The sequence below is a fragment of the Chelonoidis abingdonii genome, chromosome 1 (assembly GCF_003597395.2).
Source record: "Chelonoidis abingdonii isolate Lonesome George chromosome 1, CheloAbing_2.0, whole genome shotgun sequence".
Classification (NCBI taxonomy): Eukaryota; Metazoa; Chordata; order Testudines; family Testudinidae; genus Chelonoidis; species Chelonoidis abingdonii.
The window spans coordinates 154,197,662-154,214,931 of NC_133769.1; the positions used below are offsets into that span (position 1 = coordinate 154,197,662).

At 46.8% G+C, this 17,270-nt stretch overlaps 1 protein-coding gene across 1 annotated transcript in view; it reads left to right on the forward strand.

Moving 5' to 3' along the window:
* Positions 1–17,270, forward strand: part of MAN1A2 (mannosidase alpha class 1A member 2) — a 334,119-nt gene that overhangs the window by 106,746 nt on the left and 210,103 nt on the right. The window contains exon 3 of the mRNA XM_075071704.1: positions 14,875–14,971. Coding sequence (XP_074927805.1) covers positions 14,875–14,971 — 97 coding nt within the window. The remainder of the gene's footprint in view (positions 1–14,874; positions 14,972–17,270) is intronic.

Below are 17,270 nucleotides of genomic sequence, written 5' to 3' on the forward strand. Positions count from 1 at the left end.
GTGCATGAATATCTGTACACCCACCCTGCGCCCAACTCCCTGGTGGTCAAGTCAGTCAACTACAGGGAAAAGCAGGGCCAACCAGCCCCTACTCCGAAAAATAAATATTCAAGGAGGCTGGACTTATTTGGGAGAAAGTTTTATTCATTCTTGAGTTTCCAGTTAAGGGTGGCAAACCATCAGGCTCTCCTGGTCGGTATGAGTTCAATTTGTGGGGCTCTCTGCCCAAATTCCAGGACTCCCTCCAGGAGCATGACAAGAAGGACTTCAAAGCTCTGGTGGAGGAGGGTACAGCGGCTGCCAGGGCAACCCTGCAGGCAGCGTCGGATACTACGGATATGGCTGCAAGGTCTATGGTGTCCATGAGGTGGGTGTTGTGGCTCCTGCTGTTGGCTGTCCAGTAGACGCAGAACTCCTTGAAGGACCTACCTTTGAATGGCAAGGCCCTGTCTGCAGAACAGATGGACGTGAAATTGCACAGCCTGAAAGATTCCTGCACTATGTTTAAGACACTTGGCCTCTATGTCCAGGCTCTGGCCGGGACCAAGTTCAAGCCTCAGCAGGTTCCCACTCAAGCCACCCACTCTAAATACGAGCCCCCTTATAAATAGTCACTGGACTAAAAAAGAACGCCTGCAGAGGCAGTCCCAGTCTGCCCCCTAGCCTGTGATGTGAGCCAACACGAGCTGCACTTTGACTGCTGCTGTGCTATGAATTATATGTATTTCCTAATTGTTCCCTTGCTGCTCACCATAGATAAATTTCAGCCCAGAAGTCATAACCACTGTTTTTGTACCACTCTGTTTGCTCATTATACTTAAAATGGAGATTGCTGTCTCGTTTGATTTTTAAAAACTGCCTTGATTTTTTGTTCTTCCCTTTCTTGTATCTATCACTAAGACACTTTCACATAGGAAAGTAGGACGATAATTTCATTTTATTCTTCTTTGTTATGTCTCTTCAGACTCTCTCCTTTTTTAGAAATCCTTCATATCCATAAATGGAACCACAACAAGATATTGATTGAACAAAACTTACCGCTTCAGGAAACACGACTCCTGAGCATTGTTCAAACCACTGTTTCTCTTGTGTACGGTGTAATGGCTTATTCCCTATTTCATGTTCAGAGGGAGACTTTAAGCTCTTTGGAAAGACGTATCTGTTTTTTAAAACAATTCCTTGCTTTTGGGGATGAGCAGTAACATACTCTATAAATCCTCTTTTGGGAAGAAGTTATGTAATTACTATATGATACAAATGGGATGTTAAAGTAGTACAGAAACTTTTGAACATTGGATGGTGAATGGTTGCATACCACTTTAGAGGAGAAGGAGTGTTTTGAATTATGTAGACTTTCATTTCACATTAGTGATATGTTCTGTACAGGTAATTTTAGACTAGTTACAATATTGGGACTTGTTCCAAAAACCACTGAAATAAATTTAGAGACTTGCATTGTCTTCACTGGGCTTTAGATTCAGGTCTTCAGTTATTGAATTAAATTAGGGACAGTAACATAAGGGACACAGCAAAATAGATCAATATTTTTGAACAGTAAAGAATATTCTAGCACTTCATGATCCCATTTAGTGTGAGAAACACTTTTCTGATCACTTGTTCATGAGGACTTAAAATTTCAAAATTGTTGGTCTGACCAAAAAAAGTGGTTGTCCCAGTTCTTGAGTCTCAATCTCTCAAATAAGTTAAAATAAAATATTGTTGCTGTTATGATTGTCTAAAGGCATTTTGTTGTATTCTGTTTGTTCTCCTGTGTCCTGGTATGTCAGCATTTCTCTTTTTTAATTTTATTTATTTTGGCAAATTTTGACGTTCACGTAGCTCTGTTTAGTTTTGTCCTTGCTTTAATATAAATTGTATCAGGCACAATCTGGAGTTTGCTACTCTGATCTTTAAAATATTTTCTATATATTTAAAGATATGTGTATTTTCAAAGATATTTTTAAGATTTTTACTATTTAACTTTTCCCTAGCAGCTACCCGTTGGGCTGGCTGTGAAGCCCCCTGGAGTGGCACTGATATGGCGCTCTATATACGACCCTGCTGGCCCGACTCCCCTTCAGTTCCTTCTTACCACCAGTGACGGTTGTTGGAACAGTGGTTTCTTGCTTGCAAGTGTCCCATTTATCCCTAGCTCTTCTGCTAATCTTTGCATATGTAACCCTTCTGCCCCTCTGAGTTGGCAGCAACAAGGGCCAGGTTCAGTATCCAGGGGTTCCGTTTCAATAACACAAGGCATAAGCGGCTCGAGCCACACCCAGTGGACCTGGGACACTTAGCAACATACCCTCCTGGGGCGCCTCTAGGAGCATACTTTCCCCTCAGCAAGCACGGGTCCTGAGTGAAGCGAAATCGTTTTTAATAAAGGAGGAATCAATTGGCATCCTGATTAGAAACACGCACAAACAAAGTTATAAAACAACACTAACACCAAACCCAAGTATCATTTGGCATGAGTCTCCCCTTAGGGTCTTAAGGTCAATCACTTCCCAAGTCCAAACAACCCAAAAGTCTCTGGTCATGCCACCTCCAGAATTCAGGTCCTATTTTTAGAGGTCCCTCCCCCAGCCTGGGTGAAAGGGGCACCTTACGTGGTCCGGCCAAACTACCCTGGCCTCTCCGTGGGTTTCTGCTTCCGCCTTCTCTAACGAACTGCTCCGCCTTACCAGCTGCTCACACTCTGCTCCTACGGGTCCTGACATCTCACAACTGCTCCGCTCCACCAGTTGCCTCGTGAGTGCTCGCAGTTTGTCCCTGCAAACTATCGGCTCCGCGCTCGGGGGTCTGTGGGTTTGCTAACCAACCAATAACTGGTTGCCAGGCCGCTCACTCACCCAGCTGTTCTGTGGTCCGCTCCAGCCTCCCCATAAACTGTCCACTCCGCTCAGCCTGCTCTGCCACGTACTAGCGCTTCAGGCTCCCCACTATGTTGCAAGTACTCAGTGCTCCCAGCTCAGTAAATTTCAGCTCTTTTGTGATTTCAGCTCGAGCCGGTTATGCCCTTGTTATTAAACGGAACCCCTGGATATGAACCTGGCCTTGTTTGGTGCAACTCAGAGGGGCAGAAGGGTTACATTTTGGGGGGCTCGTCCGGGATGGGGCAGGCGTGCCTATGCAAATATTTGAGATTTTGCATTCCAGACATTCTTTCCACACTTCCCATACTTCACCACCAGATGTCAGGGTACAGTTCATCCTGACTCTGCTTACACATATAGTTACCCATTGTTAATTAAGAGTTCTCACTTAATTGTTAATTGTAGTCTTTAGTGGTTGGGGGGGCTTCCCCTCCAACACGCACCCCGCAGGGCCTCGGGGCATGCTGTCCCAGGGCTTCAAACCCTGTAGTTCCTGCGCTAAGCCTATGCCCATGGGTGACTCCCTCGATTCCTGCCTCCAGTGTTTGGGAGAAGCCAATCAATTGGATAAGTGCAAGATCTGCAAGGCTTTCAAGCCTCACACCAAGAAAGAGAGGGACATTCACCTAAAGCAACTCTTTATGGAGTCAGCCCTCCGCCTGCAGCAGGACCCGGCCCTGAGCACCTCGGTACAGAGCGCTCCTCCTGCGGTGCCATCTGCGGTACCAAGAAAGGACTGGGCATGCCAACACAGGGGCCACCGGTCCCCCGGGCCGCAGAAGCATTCTCCCCAGCACCGCTCTCACTCACCGGCTGCCCATAAGAAACAAGCCAAGTGGAAGTCCCCCCAGTGGCCTACCACAGACTCTGCATCCCTGGAAAGGGACAGTGCAGGGAACAGGCCTATCGCCGACAGACTCTTGGTCTAGGCACAGTCGTCGTGGGCCTTTGGCTCCCCAGGAAGCCCCACACTCCTGGATCGCCATGGCTGCATGTGCGGGAGGTCATGATGTCTTCCACTCTGGACACCTTTGAAGCCGCTAGGGGGCTTATTGAGAGGATGGCGCCCAAGTCTCCATCTTTGAGGCCTCCCCTCCCTTGAGGCATGGCACCGTCCAGAGGCAAGCCGGCCATGTTCGGACCATCTGCCCCCCGACCAGGTTCTCTGCGCTGTTCGGAGTCCCGGCGCTGCTCTGAGTCCTGGCATCGCACCTATGCCCCGTGCTGGTCTGACTTATGGCACTGGTCCGACTCGTGGCACTGGTCTTGCAGCCCCGACCCTTGGCGCTGCTTTCTCTTGAGGTGTTGGTGGATAGGTCATAGTCCCACTCGAGGTCCAGGTCCTGCTCTGTGACCTCACGGCACAGCTCTCAGCACCAGCCTCAGCCCGCACCCTCCGGGCATTGCTCAAAGGACTGGCACCACTCTATGCAGAGGTACTGCTCTACATCGCAGTACTGTGCCCCATCCCACTCTACCTCTACCTCTACCTTCCAGCACCACTCCCCAACACAGCACCGTTCCCGCTCATGGTACCGGTCTCTGCTTCGACATTGTCCTTGATCGCGGCACTGCTCTTGATCCTGGCACTGCTCCCCACCTTGGTGAGGCTCCATATCGTGGCACCACTCTACTTCGCAGAACTGCTCCACATCCCACCATGGCTCCCCGCAGTGGCACCACCCTGCACCATGGTACCGATCAACGTCAAGACCCTGCTACCCTTCATGGCATCCATCCCATCTGTCAGAGGAGGATGCCTCCCTGGTGCAATCCTGCACCACTCCCCCTTGGCCATCCCGCTCGAGATTGTCCTCCCCTCAGATCCGGCAGGGCATTGGGGCTTGTGAGGTGCCCAGATCAGGGCCGGGGAGCCTAACACAGAATGCTTCGGCACCCCAGTGGCAATTCTGGACCCCTTGGGTGTACCATAGGGCCCAGGGTATCCCTCCTGGCGTCTCCACTTTCCCATTCAGGATCTCCCCTCCCTGAGGCAACCCTCAGTCGCCTACCCCAGGACCCACCACAAAACCTGGACCCAGTGTCACATCTGCCTGTGGAGGCTGCACCCAGTACTCATGAGGACCCTGTCCCTGAGGATCAAGAGGCCGCCATGGAACCGGTCCTGACTGTGGCTTCTTTCTTGTCATTCCCTGACGAGGTAGTGGCGGGTATTTCCACGTTTGGGCCACCACCATGGACTATAGGGCCCTGCAGGAACTCCTCTGATGAGTGGCCTTGAATATGAACCTCCAGGTGTAGGAAGTGGTCGAAGAAGAGAACCCTCTGGTGGACATTCTGGCACCAGAGGGGCCCTCTAGGGTGGCCTTACCAGTTATAAAGACTATTCAGTCCAATGCCAGGACTATTTGGCAAATGCCTGCCTCCATTCCCACTATTGCCAAAGGGGCTGAGCGCAAATACTTTGTTCCCACTAAGGGATATGAGTATCTCTTCACCTCCCCTCCCCCATGCTCTCTTGTGGCGGAGGTGGTGAATGAAAAAGAGAGGCAGGCCCCTGCACCCAAATCAGGAGACGCTAAACAGCTTGATTTGTTTGGAAGGAAAGTTTATTCCATGAGGGGTCTCTCTCTCAGGATCACTAATCAACTTGTGATCCTGAGTAGATACAACTATAACTTGTGGTCTTCAGTCTTAAAATTTAAAGAGCTTCTTCACTCTGAGTCATGAGCGGAGGTGGGGCCATTGCTGAGGAGGGCAGAGCTGTTGCTTGGACTTCCCTCCAAGACTTCCTGGATACTGCAGACTTGACGGCGCATACTCTGGCGTCCGGGATTGCAATGCCTGGGTCCAATCCTCTGGTCTTCCCCTAGAGGTTCAGCAAACAATATAGGACCTTCTCTTTGATGGCCAGGGCCTATTTGCTGACCAAACAAATTCCAGACTACATAGCCTAAAGGACTCCCGGAACACAATTAAGTCCCTCGGCAAGCACACTCCGGTGACCCAAAGGAAGCCCTTTAAACCACAGACCACCCAGCGGCGGTCTTTCCCCCCTAGGCTCAGACAGGACTTCACCTGTAGGAGAAACAGATATAGTCATTGCAAGCCGTTGTTCCCTCCCTCTGGGCAGGACCAGGGGCACCCCAGACCCCGTCCGGGCCCTAAATTCCCCTTTTGAAGGTGTGCATGAGGATGGATTACCAGTCCACAACCCGGCCATTCATCCTCCTTTCCTGAACCATATATCCTGCTTCTACCTTGCATGGTCCCTTATTACGTGGGACTGGTGGCTGCTCCACATGGTAGAAGCAGAATATTCTATCCACTTTTGCTTCTCCCCGCTTTCCCATCCCCTTTGCCTGTCACTCTTCAGGGACCTTTTTCATGAGCAACTTCTCGTCCAGGAGGTCCAGACTCTCCTAACTCTAGGAGCAGTGAAGGAGGTCCTTCTAGGAGCTGAAAGACAAGGGTTTCTATCCTCGATACTTTCTCCTCCCCAAAGTGAAGGGGGGCCTCAGGCCCATCCTGGATCTGCGGGAGCTCAACAAGTTAATAGTCGCCTTGAAGTTCCGCATGGTCTTCCTGAGCACAATCATCCGTTCCCTAGATCCAGGAGACTGGTACACCACCCTCGACATGAAGGACGCTTATTTTCGCATTTCAGCACCAGCCTCAGCCTGCACTCTCCAGATGTCACTCGAAGAACTGGCACCACTCTGTGCAGCAGTACTGCTCTGCATCATGGCACTGCGCCTCATCCTGGCACCGCTCTACTTCACAGCACTGCTCTACCTCGCGGCACTGCTCCCCAACACAGCACCATTCCCACTCATGGCACCGCTCCCGATCCTGCTCACGACACCGGTCCCTGCTTCGACATCATCCTCGATCGCAGCACTGCTCTATGTCCCCAAAGTGAAAGGGGACCTCAGGCCCATCCTGGATCTGTGGGAGCTCAGTAAGTTCATAGTCAGCTTGAAGTTCTGCATGGTGTCCCTGAGCACAATCATCCCTTCCCTAGACCTGGGAGACTGGTACGCTGCCCTCGATATGAAGGATGCTTATTTTCACATATGTATCACCCTGGCTCACAGATGGTTCCTCCGCTTTGTGATGAACAAGGTGCATTATCAGTTCACAGCCCTCCCATTCGGGCTGTGCACAGCTTCTCACGTCTTCACCAAATTCATGGTGGTTGTAGCAGCTTTTCTCCACCACCACCACGTTCATGTCTATCCTTATCTGGACAACTGGCTCCTTTGGGGCCGCTTCTATCAGCAGGTGGAATCGCAGGTGCAAATGGTCAGAGACACATTCGAACATTTAGGTATCATTCTCAACGTCAGCAAATCCGTATTCACCCAACTCAAAGAATACAATTCATTGGAGCAGTTCTGGGTGCAAATCAAGTGAGTGCGTTCCTGCCAGACATGCGTCACCTGGCCCTCTCGCAGATAATCAGCACCCTTTGCAGCTTCCCCACCACTACGGTGAGGCAGTGTCTCAGACTGCTAGGCATCCTGCACTTAACGTGGTTCAACACTCCAGGTTACGACTCAGACCCTTGGAAGCGTGGCTCGTCTCTGTTTATAACTCGGGCCGTGATAGCCTGGACATTGTGCTGACCATCCCGAGACGCACCCTCAATTCCCTGTGGTGGTGGCTGGAACCCCGCATGGTAGGTTCCTTTCCACCCTCCCCAACCCACTTTGACATTGGTAACAGACGTGTCCGCGTTGGGCTTGGGAGTGCATCTTGGAAGCCTGACAACTTAGGGCTTATGGCAGGTAGAGGAACTGGTTCTACATCTCAATATCAACGAACTCAGGGCAATCCCTCTCGCTCGCCAAGCTTTTCTGTCCACTTTCAGGGACACTGTGTAGCAGTATTGATGGACAATAACACAGCCATGTTTTATATAAACAGGCAAGGCGGAGCCCGATTGTCTCCTCTCTGTCAGGAAGTCCTCCTGTGGGGATTTTGTCTACCCACTCCATTCTTCTCCAGGTCTCTCATCTGCCGGGCATTCAGAACGTGCTGGTGGACAGCTTTAGCAGACGTTTCCTCATGCACGAGTGGTCTATTCGCCCAGACATCATCCACTCCATCTTCCGCAGCCGGGGGTCTCCCCGAATTGACCTGTTTGCCACATGGTCTAACAGGAAGTGCCCAAACTTTGGATCCTTCAGGAGCCACAGTGCAGGCTTGATCTCAGATGCATTCATGATTCCATGGTCAGGTCAGCTGCTATATGCCTTCCCGCCATTCCTGCTCATCCACAAAGTGCTTCTCAAAGTCTGCAGGGAAAAAGCAGACATCATACTGGTGGCCCCAGCTTGGTCTTGCCAGTGCTGGTACCCCATCCTCATGGACTTATCGGTCCAGTCACCGATATGGCTACCTCTCACTCTGACCTCATTTCACAGAACCACGGTCACGTCCTTCACCCAGACCTTCAGTTTCTCCACCTCATGGCCTGGAGAATCCGTGGCTGAACCAGGCAGAACTCACCTGTTCTGACCCGGTGAGACAGGTGCTTCTGGAGACCCACAAGCCGTCTACTAGAGCCACATAAAGGGCGAAGTGGTAGAGGTTCTCTAGCTGGTACGCCCAAAGGCAGATGCTTCCACTCCAGGCTCCCATCCCTGGTATCTTGGACTATCTTCGGTACCTGAAAGACCAGCCTCTTGCATTTGATTCTCTCAAAGTCCATCTCGAGGCCATCTCGGCGTTTCACCGGGGCGATTCCAAGCTTTTGGTGTTCATGCACCCCATCGTTGATTTGTTTCCTGAAAGGTCTGGAAAAGATACATCACTTGATGAAGCCCCCTGTTCCAGCCTGGGATGTCAACCTAGTCATCTCCTGCCTCATGGGCCCTCCCTTTGAGCCGTTAGCATCTTGTTCACTTCTCTACATCTCTTGGAAGGTTGCCTTTCTGGTGGCTATCACATCAGCATGACGCATGTCTGAACTGTGGGCCCTCACCTCTGAGCCTCCGTACGCTATCTTTCATAAAGACAAGGTGCAACTTAGACCTCATCTGGCTTTCCTTCCCAAGGTGATGTCCCATTTCCATGTTAGCCAGGACATCTGCCTGCCAGTCTTCTATCGAAATACAACAGTCCTAGCGAACAACAGCTGCATTTGCTGGATGTCAGGAGTACACTCGATTTCTATATCGACTGTATGAAGCTGTTCCACAAGACAACCCAGTTGTTCATTGCAATAGTGGAGCAGATCTTTCCAGTGAATCTTCTCCTGGATTACGGCATATATCCAGGCTTGTTATGACTTGGTGAAGGTTTTGCCTGCCATCACAGCTCACTCCATGAGGGTGCAGGCCTCGTCGACAGCGTTGCTGGCCCATGTACCTCTCCAGGAGATCTGCAGGGCTTCAACATGGTCTTTAGTGCATACTTTCATGTTGCACTATGCCATTGTCCACCAATCTAGGGACGATGTGGCCTTTGGCAGAGCGGTAATTTGGTAGGCAATACCTTGACTCTGACCCCAACTCTGAGGTAAGACTTGGAAGTCAGCTAACTGGAATTGATATGAGCAAGCACTCAAAGAAGAGAAAATGGTTACTCACTCTTTTTGTAACTGTTGTTCTTCAGGATGTGTTGCTCATATCTATTCCATTCTCCTCACCTTCCCCTCTGTCAGAGTAGCCGGCAAGAAGGAACTGAAGGGGGGTCAGGCCAGCTGGGTCGTATATAGAGCGCCATACTGGCACCACTCCAGAGGGCTCCACAGCCGGCCCGACGGATAGCTTCTAGGGAAAAGTTTTCCCACAGCCGTGTACATGATGTGTGCACACACCTAACTGGAATAGATATGAACAACACATCTTGAAGAACAACAGTTACAAAAAGGATGATTAACCATTTTTTCTTGGTGGAAAAAGTGTTCTCATTGTTCTATTAGCACTTCAATAATAGAATATGGAGTTTCTACACTGATCTTAGTCAAAACAAAACAAGTAATTGCACCTATATGCTGCAAAGAGTACTCCAGATCTTGTTGCTGAAAGGAGTTCATTAGGCTACTCTCTACTGTCTTGAAGGAGGACCAGGAACAAAATGTTTTCATGGACACCATCACCGTGAGCAAGCAACAGTGTAGGATGGAACTAGAGCTATTTTAAATATATGATCAGATCTACATTTCAAACTGGACAGACATTAATCATTGCAATATGTAGCAATTAGAATGTTGACTAGGGTTTGAAATAAATTAAACAGTCTCAGTTCTGACCCAGTCGGTTGGTAACTGTAGTATTTTAAGTTGGGTCTCTAGGTAAACTGAAATAAGTCGAAATTAGCCCCTGTACAGAGAGTACACGTCATAGGGGCATATTTGGATTTGTTGGCAGCCAGGACCTTCCTTCTCACAGAGAGATTCATTACTCTGTCAAATCTGGTCGATTCAATTCAAGGAAATAAGGAACTGTTTGTAGCTCCTGGGTCATTGTCAGGGTTCCCTCCCCACTCTGAACTCTGGGGTACAGATGTGGGGACCCACATTAAAGACCCTCTAAGCTTATATTCCACCAGCTTAGGTTAAAAACTTCCCCAAGGCACAAATTCCTTTCTTTGTCCTTGGATGGTATTGCTGCCAGCCCCAAGTGATTTAAACAAACATTCAGGGAGGGGCCATTTGGAGCCCTATCCCCTTCTCCCCCAAAATATCCTCCCAATCACCTCTTTAAAATCAGGATGGAATGTAATTTTACAGTGTAATAAAAAGATTTAAAACACAGAGGATTCCCCTCTAGGCTCAACTTCAAAGTTACAAAACAGGAATAAACCTCCCTCTTAGCATAGATAAAATTAACAAGCTAAAACAAAAGATAATCTAACACATTTCCTTGCTATTACTTACAATTTTTGTAATTTTAGATTTATTATTTCAGTAGGGGCTGGGTTACCTCCTTGGTCTCTCTCTTTGTCCTCAGAGGGAACAAAAATAAAGAGCACAAACAAAACCTGCCTCTCCCCCCCCACGATTTGAAAGTATCTTCTTTCCCCATTGGTCCTACTGGTCAGATGCCAACTAGGTTATTCAACTGATTAACCCCTTACAGGTAAGTGACTCTGTACCTCTGGCCAGAAGGGATTTGATGTTACTGCATACATAAAGGTTGTTACTCTTCCCTTTGTATTTATGATAGTCATATAACAGCTTGCATATTCATGACCAAGCACACAAGATTACACCTCTGCTGCTTTCAGGGCTGGTTCAGGGGGACCTGTTCCTCAACCAGAGACAGCTTGGACAAACCGGTTACAGTTTCCTTTCAGATAAAGAACTTCTTCGACTGGTGAAAGGATCAATGCAATGTCTCCACTGGCATCCTTTTCATCTACCCAGTCCTAACAATCACTATGTGACAATGGATTCATGTTAGGATGGGGACTATACCTTAATACCCTCACAACTCAGGGCAGATGGTCACCTTAGAAAACCAGTCTTCACATCAACCTGTTGGAGCTTCGGGCAGTCAGGTATGCTTGCCTTCAGTTCCTACCCTCATCAACAGCAAATGAGTCAGGATCATGATGGACAAAGTGGCTTGCATGTTATGCATCAACAGACAGGGAGGAGCAAGATCCCCCTCCCTGTGCACTGAAGCTATACAGTTATGGAACTGGTGTATAACTTATCAGATTCATATCTCAGCAATTCACTTTCCTTGAGCCTAGAATGTCACAGCAGATATGCTCTGCAGGCACTTCTCCTAGGACTACGGGTGGGAGTTGGATTCTCAAATTCTTCATGGGATATTCCAAAGATGGGGTCTTCCTCAAGTGAATCTGTTCAACACATTCAGCAACAAGAGAAGGTCTACATTGCCTCTCTGTGAGAGATGCTTTTCTCCTTCCTTGGACGAAGGGCCAGTTTTACACATTCCCTTCAACTCCACTAATTCTAAGAATGGTGATTAAGATCAGACATCACAAGGCTGGGGTTATCCTTGCAGTACTGACCTGGCTGAGGCAAGCTTGGTATTCTTACCTGCTTCACCTATGTGTCAAATTGACATTTATGCTTCCGACTGTCCCTCATCTTCTCTCCCAGAATGCAGCTTGGGTACTTCATCCCAACCTGGGAGCCCTCAGCCTCCAGACCTGGCTCTAGATCAGTGGTTCTCAAACTTGTATACTGGTGACCCCTTCACACAGCAAGCCTCTGAGTGTGACCCACCCTTTATACATTAAAACTGCATTTTTTAATAATAAACACCATTATAAATGCTGGAGGCAAAGTAGGGTTTGGGGGTGGAGTCTTGACAGCTCACAACCCCCATGTAATAACCTCATGACCCCCTGAGGAGTCACAACCCCCAGTTTTAAAACCCCCTGTTCTAGATGGTTCACAGGATTAGAATCATCCTGTCTGATAGGAGTACAACAAGTATTACTAAACAGTAGATGAGAGTTAACACAAATTACTTACCTTCAGAAATGGAAAAGGTTCAACCACTGGTGTCACTACTTATGCCTTGGTCCACACCACAAGATCTGATGTGGCGCTTGGTTCTGCTGTCCTGTCTTCAGTTTTGGACTTGATTCCAAAGCTGTCTCCTGCCTGGGAGGATACTGCTCAGGAGTCACCTGAAGTGGAGCATCTACAACAGAGGCCATATCCAGCTTGCCAGCCGATTTAATCCGGCCCTCAAGCTGCCGCTGGGGAGCGGGGTCTGGGGCTTGACCTGCTCCTGCGCTCCAGCTGAGGAGCGAGGTTGGGGTCCGCTCCATGTGCTTGTGCCATAGCTCCTGAAGCAGCAGCATGTCCCCAATCTGACTCCTATGTTTAGGGGCAGTCAGGGGGCTCCGTGCACTGCCCTGCCTGCAGGCGCTACCCCTGAAGCTCCCATTGGCAGGGAACTGCAGTCAATGGGAGCTGCAGGGGTGGCGCCTGCAGACATGGCAGTGTGCAGATCCGCCTGGCCGCACCTCTGTGTAGGATCCGGAGGAGGGACATGCCGCTGCTTCCAGGAGCTGCTTGAGGGATGTGCCACCCAGAGCCTACACCACTGACCCCCTCCGGTGCTCCAACGCCCTGCCCCAGCCCTGATCCTCCTCCCACTCTCCAAACCCCTCAGTCCCAGCCCCACCCCAGAGCCTGCATCTCCAGCTGAAGCCCTCACGCCCCCTACCCCAGTCCAGAGCCCCCATCCGCACACTGAACTCCTCATTTCTGGCCCCACGCCAGAGCCTGCATCCCCCCCTCCCCTGTGCCCCAACCCTGATCCCACTCCTGCCATCCAAGCCCCTCAGTCTCAGCCTGGAGCATCCTCTTACACTCCAAATCCCTCATTCCCAGCCCCGCACCTCCAGTCAGAACCCTCACCCCCTCCTGTACCTCAACCTCAATTTCGGGAACATTCATGACCCACCATACAAAAAGTTTGCTAACCCCTGATCTACAGGGGTGCTACTTGGAGAGGAAGAAAGAGTTACTCACCAGTAACTGTGGTTCTTTGAGATGTGTGTTCCTGTGGTTACTACACTACCCACCCTCCCAGGAAAGTAAAGGAAACAGACATACTTGATGCTCAATACAGAGGGCCTCAATCCATGACTGGAGCCCCTATGTGCTACCACAATATAAATAATTAATAAGAGTGTTGAGTGCTATATATTATGGATGAGATTTTAAAAATGTCTGTTAAATAATTCCCGAGTTACTTAGACACTTTAGAAATTCCCAACTCATGTGAAAAGAAAGCTCACTCTTTGTTAAATGGTAGAGCATGTAATATTTAAAGAAGGAATTACAAACCCACGGAGAGAGGGGGACACAATAAAAAGGATGTGTGTTCCATCTTAAGTACATAAAACCAATTTTATGCATGAGTGTAGAAAACTGAGTTCATTTGTATGTTGCTTCTTGATGCTTTTAAAAGGGGTTTGTAGAGAAATTTACACATTGACTTACTCTTTGGGTTTCCTTATCTTTAAAAAGGGATAGTGTTACTTACCAACTTACTTTATATAAATGTTATGATTATTAATTGGCTATTGTGCATTTATGTCAGTTGGAATGTGTAAAGTGCTGTATAAATAAAATGCTAAGTATTATTTTTATTATTAGGTCATGGGTCTGCTGTTTGCTTGGCACAGTTCACCTACTGTACAACATTGTGTGTCTATTAGTGCTCTACAAAGAATTGCCAGAATGTCTAACACAAATTGTGAACTGTAATGAAATGGCAGGCCTTTTGGAGCTCTTCTCTCTTCACCTTTGGTGTATTATTCTTATGATTTTTAATATATGTATCATGGAGCTAAAGATGGATAAGTCCAACAGTATTAGATTATCTAACCCACTTCCCATGGGTCAATGCAGGGTTGTCCGCTACAGAATATTTTCTTGCCGTGTTTCTCAAGTGTTTTCCTACTGGGAAGCCAACTTTTGGAACTTGTGGCGACCTTCCCTCATTTTGCGTGGCAAACTGGTGTGCTGTAGGCATGATGTGCCCTGCCTTGCCACATAGTAACTTGCTCTGTTGGCAAGCCCTAAATAATTCCTCCTTGCTCTCCTGGAAATGTACACTCTTCCGACATTTGTAGATTGTTGTCGTGTTATTGCTTAGGCAAGTTAGATTTAGGCCAAGATTTTAAAAAATGGATATTGTGCCATATATAGGCACTGAAATCAGCAGCCTGAATTTCAGAAAGACTGAGCACCTAATAGCTCCCACTGAAATTAAATTGACCTAAGTTACTAGTTGTGCTCTCAATAACTGTTCGTTAAAAGAGCACAGTTTTATGTCCTTTGACACTGCTGTAGCATATACAATGCATCACTCCTCTTTACTGGAGTATTTTAGATACTCTCGGAACATTTTTGGATCAAAGACCCTTCGTACTATATAGTCTGCCTATTGTAACTGATAGAAATAGAGTAACCATCAATATGCTATGGTGAGTTTGAGGCATAGAATGTTCAGATAAGGAACTAGATTATAAAACTGCATCGTCTGAGTAATCCATATTAACTGAATCAAATATTTCCCTTCCTCAGATGATGAAACATGCCTGGGAAAATTACAGGCAGTATGGATGGGGGCATAATGAACTCAAACCCATTGCCAGGAAAGGACATTCCACCAACATATTTGGTAGGTTATACTTTCTGTTACTTTAGTGCTTCTTCCTCTCCTTCCTTCTGATAATGCTTTTTTAGAAATTCCATATGAATTTTCTTAGTATAGTACACTGTACTGTAAATATTATAAAATCCTGTGAATCATATTAATGACCATTCTTATCCATGTAGAAACTGTTTAATGGGATTTTTTGTGACAAGTGCTTTTAAAACATATTTTATTACTACAGTTATATTGCTGAGTTTGGCTTATGAACAGTATTATTTTGATGTGCATACCAGTCGTAATAATGTGGTAATGATGTTTAAGAAGTGCCATATATGTCACTCATTGTGAAATGTATAGAAATACAGCATGCCTTCTCCACATGCTTAAGTTAAACTCTGAAAATTTAAATGCAAGACACATAGAAAAACTATTCATAAGAAGATCAATTTATGCAGTAAGTGGGTCTGAAGGAAGAAAATGCTGGAATTTAGGAACAACTCTAAACTTAGGAGTTGAGTGTAAAAAGAGTAGAGCTCAGAGCACAAGAATATGGATTTTAGCAGGTATGAAGTTTTTAAAAGGCTTGAAGGTTTAGTTCCTGAAAATCTTGGCTAATAGCCATTGATGGACCTATCCTCCATGAATTTATCTAATTCTTTTTTTGAACCCAGTTATACTTTTGGCCTTCACAATGTCCCCTGGCAATGAGTTCCACAGGTTGACTGTGCATTGTGTGAAGAAATACTTCCTTATGTTTGTTTTAAACCTGCTGTCTGTTAATTTCATTGGGTAACCCCTGATTTCTGTGTCATGTGAAGGGGTAAATAACACTCCCCTATTCACTTTCTCCACAACATTAATGATTTTATAGACTTGTTATATCCCCCTTAGTTGTCTCTTTTCCAAGATGAACAATCCGTCTTTTCAATCTCTCCTCCGATAGAAGCTGTTCAATAACCCTTATCATTTTTGTAGCCCTTCTCTGTACCTTTTTCCAATTTTAATATACCTTTTTTGAGATGGGATGAGCAGAACTGTAAACAGTATTCAAGGTGTGGGCATACCAGGGATTTATATAGTGGAATTATAAAATGTACCATCTTATTATCTATCCCTTTCCTATTGATTCCTAATATTCTGTTAGCTTTTTTGACTGCTGCTGCACACTGAGTGGATGTTTTCAGAGAACTATCCAGAGTGACTCCAAGGTCTCTTTCTTGACTGGTAATAGCTAATTTAGATTCCATCTTTTTGTATGTTCCTGATCACCTTTTTTGTATATATAGTTGGGATTATGTTTTCCAATGTGCATCACTTTGCATTTATCAACATTGAATTTCATCTGTCATTTTGTTGCCCAGTCACATGAGATCCATTTGTAACTCTTCACAGTCAGATTTGGACTTAACTATCTTGACTAGTTTTGTATCGTCTGCATACTTTGCCACCATTACTGTTTACCCCCTTTTCTGGATCATTTAGGAACATGTGGAACAGCACTTGTCTCAATAAAGATCCTTGGAGGACCCTGCTATGTACCTGTCTCCACTGTGAAAACTTACCTTTTTTTCCTACTCTTTGTTTCCTGTCCTTTAACCAGTTATTGATCCATGACAGGACCTTCCATCTTTTCCCATGACTGCTTACTTTGCTTAAGAACCTTTGGTATGGGACCTTGTCAAAGATTTTCTGAAAGTTCAAGCAGCAAAGAGTCCTGTGGTACCTTATAGGCTAACAGATGTATCGGAGCATGAGCTTTCGTGGGTGAATACCCACTTCATCGGATGCATGCACCCACGAAAGCTCATGCTCCAATATGTCTGTTAGTCTATAAGGTGCCACAGGACTCTTTGTTGCTTTTACAGATCCAGACGAACATGGCTTCCCCCTCTGATACCTGAAAGTTCAAGAACACTGTAATCATTGGATCAGCCTTGTCCACATGTTTGTTGACCCGCCCAAAGAATTGTAATGATTCTAATGATTTTTCTTTGCAAAAGCTATGTTGACTCTTCCTCAACAAATTATGTTCATCTAAGTGTCTGATAATTCTATTCTTTAATATAGTTTCAGTCAGTTTGCTTGGTAGTAAAGTAAGGCATACCAGCCTGTAGTTACTCGAATTACCTCTGGACCCTTTTTTAAAAATCAGTGTTACATTAGCTACCTGTCAGTCATCTAGTACAGTCTGATTTAAATGATAGGTTATATACCACAGTTAGTAGTTGAGCAATTTCACATTTGAATTCCTTTGGAACTCTTAGGTGAATACCATCCGGTCCTGGTGACTTATTACTATTTAATTTATCAATTTGTTCCAAAT